The 14615-nt window shown below is 39.1% G+C and overlaps 1 protein-coding gene across 1 annotated transcript; it reads right to left on the reverse strand.

Annotated features, from left to right (window-relative positions):
* Positions 1-6206: 6206 nt before the first annotated feature.
* On the reverse strand, positions 6207-11486 carry LOC120250230 (2,3-bisphosphoglycerate-independent phosphoglycerate mutase). Its single transcript, XM_039259025.1, has 10 exons — positions 11321-11486; positions 11055-11218; positions 10503-10630; positions 9380-9530; positions 9102-9305; positions 7844-8268; positions 7266-7458; positions 7068-7163; positions 6716-6871; positions 6207-6559 (listed from the first exon to the last, which is right to left on the reverse strand). The coding sequence occupies exons 2-10, from the start codon at positions 11214-11216 to the stop codon at positions 6395-6397; spliced, it is 1680 nt and encodes a 559-aa protein (XP_039114959.1). The 5' UTR covers positions 11217-11218; positions 11321-11486; the 3' UTR covers positions 6207-6394.
* Positions 11487-14615: the final 3129 nt, after the last annotated feature.

A 14615-nucleotide genomic window follows, 5' to 3' on the forward strand; every position in this document is an offset into this window, starting at 1 on the left:
GTGTATTGCGGGATCGAGAGGGCTTCACCCGGGCGGCTGCTTCGTTTCTCGATGGTACCCACCTCCTTGGAAAATATCGAAGTACGCTCTTGGGTGCCAGCGGGGAAAGATGAAAAACAATAGTTTTTCCGCGTCGCCTTCGGTATAGTCGACCAGCGAGGCCGATGCCAATTGGACTTGGTTCATATCTAAGTTAGGCGATGCCTTATCACGAGGATGGAGATTATCATGAGATAATTACCTCCGTTTGAGACGGTCGAGGGCCTAGTGGCCATTGATGAGAGTCTTCCCTTCTTACGCCACATGCATCTGTCTTGATATTTGGAGGCCAATTTTATGAAAGCGATGTCAGGACTTGGGAAGGCGTTGAGGGAGAAGTCTTTGAGTACATATGCTTCCGCGTGCGTGGGCATCCACGGCTAAAGATTTCGATGATACCGTAAAATGAGCTACTGAGGGCCAGCATCACACGAAGCTCATCGAGCTGGTTGATTAATAAATCGGATATGACACATTGGTCGAATTATGCATTCGGGAGGTGATCGATTTGGGGTGAGATGTATTCAAGCGTCGCGAAGTCGTTCGATGCTTGGATCAAGGAAGCTCGTCGTTTACGGTGGCGAAAATGGTCGACTCTATAAAGATGCTGCGAATGTTGGTTTACACTTAACATTCGGTGTTACCCTTTAAACATTCTCAATCTTTGTTTAATTACACTTTTCGACTTTAAATATTAATCCTTTTCGTTTAAATATTTCTGATAATGTTTAACCATGTTCTGAATTATTTAACCATCATTGTCTTTGTTTAACCTTATTTGCGAGGTTCAGAGTTGATCGCGTGTTATGTAACGGGCGTGAACAAGCGAACAAATGGGAGACCTATTCGCCCGGGCGTACATTCGAGTAGAGATCATTGTTGAGGGACGGTAGAAATCTTACGTGTTGGTCGTTGTGTCGATGATCGTTCTGAAGTAATCGACCCGGTCTGCGACAACTACGTGGATCTACGCCATCGAACTTGTTACGTATCGAAGGTGGCAAGTTTATGGTATCCCTTGCGAAACACGTTTGCGCAATGATCATTGACGCAGACGCATGACGTACATCGATTTATTAGCGGGTACTTCGCGAGTCGACAATTATAAAAGCTGCGTCTAAAGAGGCTATATTCCCCATGCCGAGCGATGGCGGGCCTTGAGACGAAATCGTGAGCTTCGTTTGTGAGCACTTTGTGGCGAGAAGGTAGACTGGGCGGCCTGGGCGAAAGAGGATCGAGTCGCATAGCGTTTGATGTCCATGAGATACATTCGCTAGTTGCCGTGAATCTGATCGCGATCGGCGATCTTTACCATGATAGGCGTGGCCGACTAGGCATTGTTAATAAATGCCGAAGCGATGTGAGGGAAACATTGTGTATTGATGGGCAACTTTCTATATTTAAACTCTTACTCTTTACAATGAATTGAATATATTTAAGCGAGCGTTGTTATTTTAAGCGGATCTGTTTGTAATTTGAAACATTTCAATCGATGTTTTAAAGCGATATATAGTATATTTTAAAGCAATGAAAGTGAAATGTCACACAATTAGAAACGTAAAATTAAACAATGAAATGAGCCCGAGATGGAATTTAACCTGATTTACAATTCGAAAACAAACAAAATTTACATTAAGATATACAAGTCATTGCTCTTGAACACGAAAACAATGAATTGAATTTGTCGAGTTACATTTGAAAACAAAATTGACGATCGGATATCACAGGGACATGTTATTCAAAAACAAAAAAATTAACCAGCTTGTGACGACCCCTTTATGCGTGAATGGCTGCCTACCCTCCTCACAAGTATACGGGTAACATACCTTAATGCCCGAGGGTAAAGGGCGTGCATGCTGCGGTGGCCGTAGCTTCTCACCCCAAAGTAATTGCTCGATAAACCGCATAGCGTGAGGCAGGCGCAATCGGCGCTTCCTTGTTTTGGCGTGGGGTTTCTATGTCGATGCGAGTGGGTGCTTCTCGTCAGCGGGACTCATGCAGAACTCCATGCTCGACACAAATGTCGAATAGATTCAGCTAGTCGAGATATGCAAGTCGAGATTAGAATCTGGGATTTAAATACCAAGCAGGATATTAATCGGACGTAATTAAAGAACTTACCATGTCAATGCGTCCTTATCATTGCCCGAACATGAATAATAATGCATGTATTCTTGTCTGTCGTTGTCGGGGACGGCGACATGGGAAGTAGCCATTCATGATTATCGGGAGGATGACAATTTGAACTTCATGCGGTTTTGCGCTATGACATCCCCGATCATAGCCATAATTGTGTCGTAGTGCGTCGTCACGCTTTGGCGTAAGCAGTAATGCAGTCCGGTGATGGAGGCGGCTTCTTGTAAGGGATATGGCTCTTTGCTCGTGACTTTTTGTATTATGCATCTGAGCGTCCATCACATCATCGATGACCATCTCCTTCCCTTAAGCGTGTGTATAATTTGTCGGCGTGTGGTCTTGACGCGTCGTTCTTCCATCACGGCGAGTCTTTCGAGGTTAAGCGATAGCGAGATATAATAAGACCATATTGTAAATATTTAAATGATATTATCAATTGTTACATGATATTATATATAATTAAGCGTTAAGTAGACAAATTAAATGATAACATAAAGGTATTAAACACTATTAGGTAATAGTTAAACACTATAATAAAACCTTTAAAACAATATCATAAAAACTTTACACTTACGAGTCCATAGAGCGAGTTGAGGAAGATCCTCATCAACTCACACTCGTATTTGTTAAAACGACTCGAGGCTGACCCATTTCTTCTTCTTGAATAAAAAGCTTTCGAGCCGTGCAGTCCAATTTTTGATTGGCCTTGATCATCTCTCTCGTTGCTCGGTCGGGGTCTTGCGACATCTTCGCTTCGATCACGGGGGCGATGGCGGCGAGCATCAGCTGCGAACACATCCTTACATGGTTGTTCTTGTTGTGGGATTGTGTACGGCCCGATCTTGAGGGACGAGCGGCGCGGCAGCATCGACCGCATGAACACATCCTCACATGGTTCTTGTTGTGGTAGGATTGTGTCACCACTGAGTTCTTGACTCTTGTCGGCCCGCAGCTCACGGCCAGCGGCAACGGTTGACGATCTTCTCAGCCGTGGCCATGACAATGACATCATTTGGAGACACGCCCTTAACTTGTTCTTGATCTTGGGGATTGTGTCCATCTTTGATGCCGCAATCTCGGCGAGCCGGTTCCAGGGTCGGCGATTTCATCGAGAAGAGAGTCGGCGACCTTCTCAGCCAGCAGCGGCCACATCATCACGATGTCCTTCTCAGCAACGACATCGGTAGCCCGATGGTATTGCTATTGTTTCATCGTCGACGGCGGTGGAGACGAGGCGATATTGTTCTCCTCTTTTTCGCAAGTCTCTTGAATGTGGGTCGCCTTGGAATGACCTTCCGATGATGTCGTCGTCGTCAAATTCAGCCGCCTCGTTCGTCCCGGGTGCTTCGATTCTTTCGAGGGATGGCGCGGCCGGTTGTGAAACGTCCTTCCGTCGCCTCAACCACGGCGGCAAGCCGAGGAAACTCGGTCGTCAATATCTGGCATGCTGCGTAAGAGTTCGCGGTGACATCTTAGCCTAATATCACGGTGATTGGGTACGCCGCGGTCGGAGAACTGCCATGGTCGGAAAGCGCCACAATCGAGGCCCTCATCGTTGTCGTGGTAGGGGAGGTTGTTCTGATCTGCGGGGTAGGGGAGGGCTTCTCCGGCGTCGAGGAATGCGTCGCGCGTGGTGGGGGTGGAAGTAGGAGAGCAGGCGTCCGGCCAGCGCGATAGAGTAGCCCTCTCATCCTGCAGCCCTCGACCCAAGTGGTTCGGAGCGATGACATCCATCAGTCGGTTGGCCCCAACAAATATTTCTTCTTGACGTTCGCAGAACCATTTCGGGAAACTAACATATATAAACCAAACAATTTCAGTGAAAATCATTCATTTTAAACTATAAAAAAACTATATTTAAGCAGGTGTTTATATATTTAAGCGTTATAGAATGTAATTAAGCGGAGAACAAAATATTTTAAACAAGTATGAATAAGTTTTTAAGCGGTAAATACTAAAGTTAAGCGCTAAATAAAATGTTTTAAACATTAAAGACTTATATTAAACATTGTCCATGATTTATTACCTCTTTTTCCATCGAGCGATGACAAGCTCGTTTCTCAAAGTCGCTTGCTTTGGTGAAAGTACTTTCACCCTGTAGCCCAGCATCCTTGGGATCTTGCGAAACGGACTTTCTTCCCGTTCGGTCGACTCGTAAAAACCCGATCGTTAAGCAGCGATAGAGCAACCCTTAATGTACCACATGTTGGTCTTCTTCGGCGCATCTATCTTGCACTCGGGCGGTAGCTTGTGGAATATCCTCCATACAGCCACTTGTCAGTCGCTGCCTAGCCCATGCGTACTCGCCCATGGGTGGTAGATCATCGGCGTAATCAGCGATCGATTCGGGCAAACGGCATGATGTATTTGGGAAGAGGGCTGTCCCCGTGCGATGCACCGTCGGGAGTTTGACAAAAATTATCTTCTTACTCCCTACAGCCGAGACAAGTTGCGCGAGTGCTCTTGATGGAATCTCTGTGCTCTCGTGGGTCTTTGATAGATACTGCAGCCCTTGAGCAGGACTGGTTTTCTTCTTACGAAAAGACCACTACGTCGCCATCGCATAGCGTGAGACCAAGACGAGGGCCACGTCTTGAGGTGCAGAAACTCGGGCGAGCTTTCCCAGATCCTGAATTTATTGAGTGCGACCATCGTACCTGTTGCAAAAGAAGAATCAAGAAGGGCCCTCTCTTGGTATATAGCTTCCAGCTCGATGAGCAGCGCAAGCGGTGTCCTTCGAATAATCTCGATTAATCGAGGGGTCATGTTATCTTTCAATTCGACTAAGGTCTCCCTAGCAGGGTGTAAAAATAGCATCGCCCAGTTAACTAGGTTGACCGCCCGTAATCACAAGCACTGCGACAGATAACAACACATTCAACATACGGTGATTGACAAAAAGTTTAAGCGGAAATATAAGGTTTTAAGCGGTAAACTCTCGGTTATTAAGCGGAGATATAACATGTTAAGCGAGACCCATTTTTTTAAGCGAGACTAGAATACTTAAGCAGAGACAACAAATTTTAAGCTGTAACATCTCGTTTCTTAAGCGTCGACCTCCTTTTGTAAAAGCGCAGACCCATATCAAGCGAAAGTGGAAATGTACATTATAAATATTACACGAAATCATAACAATCGAAAAAAACTATTTCGATAGTGTATACTCTGAAAATGCAAAAACAAAACAAAACCCCAGTGAGAAATCTCCCTGGACTAACAAAACCCCGGTAGAAATCCCCCTACGAGACTTGATATCTTCCAGACAAAAAGCAGGGAGCACAAAACAAAACCCGAAAAAAATCTTTCTTTATAGCTGAGCAGTTAACGTAAAAACCATACTCGATACCTTAGATTGCAAGCGGTGAAATGCCAACTAGTTCGCGGGGACTTCTCCTTGAGATCTGGGTGGAAAGGGAAAAGGCGATGGGAAATGCCAATTCGGAGGCTTGGCGGTGAGAGACAACTCGGAGGCGACTTTGGAAATGGAAAAAGCGAAGGCGTGAGTTGAGAAAAAGCAAATGCGGCTCCGATAAATTAGTCTCTCGGGATTACCCTACGGAGAAAACCGCCCACTTCCTCTCAAATCGCCGAGATAGGTGCTGAGCCCACGACTCCCCATGCAAGGGCATTTTTACGTCAAAAAAATTTAAAAGCTCACTCAGATTCGATCCAGATTCTGAGGGGTTTGGGGGTTTGAAAAACATAAGAGTTTAAAAGGAGGGGGATTTTGGGAATTGCAAAACTAACGGGGTGTTTTTGGCAATTTTACAAACTTAAAGGGTTTTTTTTGGCAATTTCCACTTTATTTTATTTTAGATGAATTATAAAAATAGAAATTCATATAAGAAAGTTGAAGTGAATTTAGATGGAGCAAGAGAGAAGAATGCTCTTTATATTAAATAAATCAATTAAATTAACTTTCTAATTATACAGTGGCCGTTCTAATTACCTAGATCCAAGGTATAGTATCACTTTAAAAAGCAGCTCATCCTATTAGAAAGATGAATATTTTTCATCAATTGCACAGAAAATTCATTTGAAGCAATTATTGAGTAGAATAAGTAGAGCATTAAAATGACAGTTATGTCACAATTTAGCGAGTCACATTATACAAACCATCCATCAAGACTGCAAACAATACTCTGATTCCAAAAACAAAATTATTTAGAGCTCACTGATGCGTGGATAAACATCAATAGCACTTGCAATTAAATGCCTATCAGTTGTCTACCACTTCAATCAGAGTTGGTTCATAGTCGCTAGGAGCAATGAAGGCATGGAGGTTCATTACAGTAGCTGCAACATTTGCCAGACCACCATCAGGCACGTCACTCCGGAATCGTACTCCATGCATTAGTCCAGGTCCGCCGATAGCAATAGGTACCTGTAAAAAATCATTTAGTATGTGACGAATTAAGAGAAACCATGAGTATAAATCATAGAGATCACCATTTAAAGCACGAAAGCAGACGCTCGCAACTTAACCTAAATGCATTTTTCTAAGTTGACACTGAGAAGAAAAGGATAAGAAGTTGCATACCGGTTGAAGCGTGTGAGATGTGAGAACTTGAATATTCCCATTTTTGTCAAGCGCAGGCTGGCCAGATTTGTTCCTCTTCACCATGTCTTCAGCATTTCCATGATCAGCAGTGACAACATAGATCCCACCAACCTGCTCTATGGCATCTAAAATCATCTGCATATCAAGATATATATATAGGCCATCAATTTTCACAATAAAAACAAAAAAAAATAATAAATAAAAATAAAGAAAAGGCCTAACATGAAGATATGCATACATACAACAATGATCCTTTAACACAACTGATGAAGATGAAGTGCTGAAGTGCTGAAGTGCTGGATAAAAGAACTTATCCAAACCAAGATATTACCTTGACGGCTTCATCTGCAGCCTTGCAAGCTACAACAGTGGCCTCAATGTCACCTGTATGTCCCACCATGTCTCCGTTGGGAAGATTAACACGAACCTGATTCCCTGAAGGCATACATCAGTAACACCAGAGAGAAAATAAGCAAATCATTTCATCCAAATGTGAGAGATAATCAACCGTAGATTTATGTGACACTACCTGGTCAAACTTGCGGCTGAGAATAGCATCCCTTGCCTTCTCTGCAATTTCCAGGGCTTTCATCTTAGGTTGCACATTGAAGGTAATTCCAGCATCACTAGGAATTTCAACATATTCTTCCATGGATGCATCAAAATAACCAGACCGATTGCCATTCCAGAAAAAGGTCACATGACCAAATTTGACTGTCTCGCTGTAAGGAAAAATAAGCATCTTCAAGGTGGCTGCAATAGAATTGCATGGCAAATGAATGCAGTAAATCGCGCTACACAAGGTAGTGGAAACATTAAACTTGACATTACATTCAATATGGTTTTAATGTCACCACAAATACCATGTTACAGCATTCTATGTCCTAACAATTTTTGCTACAAGAAAAGAACCACACATGCAATTCCATAAACTCTAACTTAAACATTAGAATGAATATATATCATGGTCTCTAAATTCTTAGCCTACGTAGACATTATATCACAAAAAGTAAATGAAAATAAGAAAGCAGTGTGAAAACCCCACTATTCTATAAAAGTAAACCAATCTGGAAATAATGATAAGAAACATGTGATGTAACACAATACCTGCAAGCAAATGTTCGAATTCCATTGTGCACTAAGTATTCACCAGATGTTCTTTCTATCTCTGGAGGATCTACAAGATAGTGTTTTGGAAGCTTCAGTTCACCGTCATACTGAAGCATTCCAGCATAATGAATCTTTGGAACACGGACGCGATCAAATTTGTCAAAATCTTCATATTCTAATGCCTTCGCAATCATCACCATACGATCTGCTCGGAAGTTGAATGTTACAACAGCATCACCATCCAGAATAGGCCCAACAGGTTTCCCACTCTCGTCAACAATAACAAAAGGGGGCAAATATTGATCGTTAACATTGGGATCCTCTCTGAGCTTTTTCACGGCTTCAACAGCACTTCGAAACTTATGTGGTGCTTCACCAAGAACTTGAGCATCCCAACCACGCTTAACAACCCCCCAATCATTCTGCAAAGGGACAGGAGATGCAGGAAAATTACTATATTTATTATTATAACTGAACCACAACCATTCAGTGAAGGAAACATATTTCATATCTGCAACAAAGCAATGTGTTTCTTAGATAATATTGCATGGGGCAAAATTAAGAAACCAGAGAAAAGACACATGTCAAACTGACTACTCACCATGTAAATAATATTGACAGATGATTTTAAACACTGAAGTCATAAAAAAGTTATATGTAATCCAGAATACACTAGTATCCGGATCCTTCTAGCTAAGTTGTGCTGCTAACTCATGCCATGCCAATTATATATATTATGAATTATTGGAGAAAGGAAGATATTTTAACATAATAATCCAACATAAAATGCACAACATCACAAATCCAATAAATGCATTAGTGTTCCAATATAATGCATCACAATTTTCAAACAACCTCGAGATCTATCTTTATCTTTTATAGTCAATTGTACCAACAAAATTGAACAAATTAAAACACAATTTTTTTTGTCATAAACAAGTCGACCTGTATAACCCTTTTATGAACCTCCAAACATGTATATCACCCATCTAACCCTAGTTCCTAGATAAAATTATTCAAATAAACTAGATATTTCTAAATGTGTTTTTTTAGCATTTATCATGCAACTTTTAGACACAACTTTAAACATGTAATCCACATCATGTTTGAAACCAGCTATAATTTAACATGACATATTTGAAACATGCTACCCTGAATCACTCTAATGAACAACAAATGATTAACACCAATGGCATATAATTTAACATTGATGAATTGTTTGCTATCGTTATAGTACAAAGAATCAAGCAAGCACCTCATAACGATCCATAGTGACATACATTCGCCCCCCACCAGATGCAATTTGTGCATCAACACCTTTCTCTTGTAGCTTTAAAAGGTCATTCTCTAATGTTTCTACAAAGCCAACACTAGTACCATCCAAAACATCACGTCCATCAGTAAGAATATGCACACGGATCCTTTTTGCACAATTTTCACTGGCACCTTTCAGAAGCAACTGTAGAGCAGCATGTCAATAACAGAGAAAAACAGAACAGGTTATTAAATGAGATCATCCAGGCTCATGAATACCTGCAATTGATCAAGCCGTGAATGAACCCCTCCATCACTCAATAATCCAATAAGATGTAAAGTGCCCTTATCAAAACATTCCTTGATATATTTAAAACCCTCTCCTTCATATATTTTTCCAGATGCAAGTGCAAAGTCCACCAACTTGGCACTAATTAAAAAGTAATACATCAGTAAAACACCACAGGACACAAGATGATATACTCAAAGTTAGTCATTAAGAAAATACAGTATCCCATACAGCTTGTAACAAGAAATGCATATATCTAAACTAAAATCTTTAAAATGATTATATATAAGCTAAAATCTTTCACTTGAGGGCTTTCAAGTTAATCTTGTGAAAAATACAAGTTATAAGTTACATTGTTTTAGGCAAACTAAACAGATTATTCCAATGGCTTTTAGAACATTTGGAACATGTGGAAACAAAATTCCATCCGGAACATGCATGCTTTAGACACGCTACTTTACTTTCATTTCCCATGATCTTTTTATCTAGGAAAACCACACTAATGCTATTAGCGATAATGGCTGACTTAAATTCATATGCAGATTACACAAATAATGTTAAGTGTGTTACTTCAAATAAAAAAATAGATGTGTCAGTGTGCTTAAACATCACCAGGGCAATAGGTTTTATGACAAAGACTACCAGTGATGATGCATACATTCTTTTAGAGATAGGGCAGAGTTTGTAGAAATTGCAAGGAAAGGTAGAAACTCAAACAAATACAATATTAATAATGGTGGCTGACAAACACAATAAAAAAATTAGCAAAGTTAAAGAATTTATAAATTGTCTTTCTAAACTATAAAAGTAAACAAAGTCTCTGAAGATCATCACCGCAACAGAAATGGAGAAACAAACACAAAGAAATTTAGCAAAATAATGCAAGCATTAGCCTCTACCCAAAATTTCAAATGTTCAAGCTGTGGTCTATCACTCTGTCAAAAACGAGAAAAGGAAGTGGAAATCCAAAAACAAGCCACATTCCAAATTTTGCGTAATAAGAAGTGACAAACTAAACTTCCCCTTAACAAAATAACAAGTAAAAACCAAAACCAAAGAGTTAAATTTGAGAATCAGATAAAACAAAAAAAATGCGAAGGCAATAAAGCCTACCCTTGAGCATAAATTCGTCCAGCTCCAAGTGCATTGTGACCTACTTCACTGTTTCCCATGTCATCTTCAGTAGGAAGACCAACTGCTTTGCCATGAGCTTTTACCAACCTCCATTTTTCTGGAGCACCCTTTGAAAAGCACATTAAAATGTCAATGAGATTCCACCAATTAGTAAACCATAAATTGAATTATTTTGGCGGAAGTAAAAAACTATAAATAAGACGGAAATAGCTTCTATCTTCTACTTGACAAATCAAAAATAAAATATTAAAAAAAAAAAAAATCAAACAAAGATCACAAATCATGAAAATCACAAACAACCATCTTCCATGAGAGTTCTCAAGGTATTCAACAAGCAAACACACATCTACTTTGAAGAACTTAGCTTATTTCTGAGTGCAAAAATAAAGAAATAAGAAAAATTCAAGCTAAAAGCTAAAAAAATTTCACTGTTTTACAGTTAACTGATTCATCTACAAACAAAGTTAAAAAACCAATCTGAACTCAAAAACAATAAAAACTCTGCAAGCACTAACAAGGAAAATCTCATACCTTCTTAAGCGAGTCCATGGTCGGTGTCTCAGCAACATGAATGCAATTGTATTTATCCGGATTAGCCTCGCCCCATCCATCCAAGACCACAACAGCCACAGTCTTCCCCTTGGGAAGCTTTGGATGGTCCTCCAACTTCCATGAAACCCCAGAGCTACTCATTTCTACCAAAAACCAAAAAAAGATCACAAAAAACATCAACCAAGGCCATACATCCTAAATCGCAGCAGAAACAAGCAAGATCTACAGTAGAACGATTGAATTACCGAAAAAGAAGAAGCAAAGAGAAAGAGAACTCGATCCCGAAGAGATACTTCGCTAGGTTTTTCTTCAGACGATGAGGTCTCAACTATAAATAGAGAGAAGAAGGAGTAGCATTCGTCGAGGAACCACCGAAGTCTAAAACCACAAGTGTACTATTCTAACCCGCATATTTTTATAATGAACGCCTTCTCTTCTTATATGCTTTCTTGGCTCGTTATGTTAGATGGTGCAATTATGAGAAATGAGCGTGTGGATAGGGGTGCTTTCTGTGTTCTTCCGGCTTTGGTATTTGACGGTGCTCCGCGGTTCTCGTTAATTCTATGGTCATGATCTTTTTAAGCTTAATTTTTTATTATTTTTGTGGATAACTCCCTGAAAGTTCTTTATATTTGCAAAATACTCACAAACCTCCGGTTTTATAATGTGGTCGTCTCGTCCAACATACAAAGGTATAAAATTATAAAACTAAGGTACGATGGTAAAGTATTAAAAAAAATGGATTAAGATTTAGGTAGATATATTCTTTAGTTTTAACCATCTTTCTAATAAACAGAGTAGTAGGTATTTTTTTTTCTCAATTTAAAAGTTAAAGATTCAGATGTTATATCTAATTGGTTCATATATTTATAATATAAAAAAAAATTATTCAAAAATCATTTAATACCTTTTTATACTCTCCATAAAATTTAGAATATGTTTTTTTTCCCAAACCTTTACATGTATATACACTAACGGGGGTACATTATGCTAGTCCATAGATTAGTTATGTAAATAATACAGTTATCATGAGATTTATAATAGCATTTGCAAATACACAAGATCCCAGGGAGCTACATGCAAAAATATAAGATAATATGCGTCGAAAGTCAACAATAGGGTTGAACATCACTTCGGATGGGAGTCATCGGGTTCGTGTGTATTTATTTATTTATTTAGAGTTATCGGGTTTACAAGTCTAGATCATGCCTGAAACCGTCACGATCACCGACCTTTCGTCACGTGACATGCGGGCGCGTGGGGTATCCGTGAGGATATTCGCTTTGATGCTTTTTAATTTAAGAATTGTTTTGTTTTAATCAAGACCTCAAAATAAATAATATTATTTAACTTAATTTAATAATTTGTTGCAATTTTCCTTAAAAAAATTGTGTATGATCACTAATATAAAATAAATTGACTTATAAGATCAATCAAAAGTAACTGCTTGAACTGTTGCGCCATTTGTTAAGTGTCAATATTTGTTTCAGATATATATTGTGTAAGGTTTTCAGACCCGGACCGAGCATCGATCAGAAAAATAATAAAAAATAAAAAAATAAAAAAATAATAAAAACATGAATTTTAAAAACTTAAGCCAATATTTTATATAAATAAATATTGAAGTACACCATATTATAAATGTGAAATACACCAAATAACATAAGAATAAACTAATATAAAATTAATTGAGAAGCATAAAAATATTCATAAGGAAATACACAACTAAAAAATTCATAAAAAAATTAAAATAAAAATATTCCCTTGGTCTCTCCCTTTCTTAGTTTTATAATTTTACATTATAACCCTCAAACATTAATATATTATAAAATAAAATAAAAATTAAAAAAAATGGTGCAAACCTGGGTTGATGACCCGGCCGGATCACCGGGTCACCGGTCCGATCGCTCGGGTTACCGGTTCAACCCCGGTTTTATCAAAATCCGGTTTTATATATTGAACCGGACCAGTTTTAAGGCCGGGTCCCGGTCAACCCGGTCCGATCGCCCGGTCCGGTTCGGATCTGAAAACACTGATATTGTGCACTGTGGGATACTTGAGTTCTAATTATGAGTGAGGGCATATCTTTTAAAGTATGAACAGTGATTTTGTACAAGTGATCTTAGCATATTTATGTATGTGCGGACTCCACCTCCACTTATTCTGTTGAAACTTATGCACACTTGTACTTGTCTTAGGCTGCTCATCTTGACAAATAAAAAAAAAAAATTATGTAAGTGCGTGTGTCAAGATGAAATTAACCTTAATGCCCATCCATGCACCCTGCCAAATTCCAAAGAGGTCAGATTGCATGCTCAAGATCCTGGAGAAGGTTCATTTATCTATTTGAAATTATTCCTTGTGTGGCAGTGTTATTAATTTCTTATTCCAAATAATCTTATCATCTGCTCCTTGTTTTGCAAGGACCTGATCAAAGTTCTGTGTACGTAGTGGGGGAAAACTCATGCAGGCATGCTATGGAAGAGATTTTTATGCATCTTCATAATTCATAAGGTGTCCTTTATCTTCATTTCTGAATATGCTGTTCTCTTATTTTTTTAATTTATAATAATCATGCCATGTGTGCATTCAATTGATTTTTTTTTTTAAATTTTTTTTTTTATAAAAGCAGATAAGACACAAGATAGAACCTGAACTTCTGATTTGGAAGAAAAATGAATGATTACCAACTGTTTATTATAGGAATGGACCGAATGGTCATCTAACTTAAGTCTAGTCCGAAGCCAGGGATGGATGGAAGAAAAGAAGAGCACTGAAGAATGGCTTGTAGACGCTGAATTCCTTTCTTTTAGGACTAATCTGGAGCTTACTTTTGTCACCCTTACCTCTAATTGCTAGTAGGCCTTTAATGTGAGTTTGCTTTTTGACCAGCCCAAGTTGGAGCAAAGATGATCTTTGCCGTACATGATACTAGAAATGCTGTTCTCATTTGGTTGGCAGTCCATTACATTATGAAAGGACATTTTATTAAAATCAAAGAATTTTTTTTTAAAGAGTGGAAAATCAAAGATCCAATTGCCTTCTCTGTATGTTTTCTGTTTATTCATTCAATTATTTTTCTAGCAGGTTTAATTGCGTAAGGAGAAGATAGTGATGGATATTCCGGTCATGCAGAATTCTGCAAAGCATTTAAGCAAAGAGGACCACCAGGTTAGCAGACATTGGTTACAAGTCATAGTTCAAATATATTTTCTCTCTGGTCAACGACTAAATGGTTTATTAGTATACGGATCACCGATAGAGCTCTTCAGCAAGTGGTAAGAGTTTGATTCTCAGATGAGAGCACATTTCTGGGAGATATGAGTGGTGGTTGTATGGGGTGGTCTCAGCGTCCATATGTGCACGGACCCCACCCCCACTTATTTCACCGAAATTTGTGCACACCCCTGATGATTTAGCAGGGTCTACGGACTTCCTGTTCCTTTTGTCAAAAAAATATATATATATTTCTCTCAGTTATCTTCAGGTCAAGCTAGCAGGCAAGTAGGAGGAATTAATGGTCATATACATATCGAAATT

Source organism: Dioscorea cayenensis, chromosome 19 (assembly GCF_009730915.1).
Source record: "Dioscorea cayenensis subsp. rotundata cultivar TDr96_F1 chromosome 19, TDr96_F1_v2_PseudoChromosome.rev07_lg8_w22 25.fasta, whole genome shotgun sequence".
In the NCBI taxonomy this organism is placed as follows: Eukaryota; Viridiplantae; Streptophyta; class Magnoliopsida; order Dioscoreales; family Dioscoreaceae; genus Dioscorea; species Dioscorea cayenensis.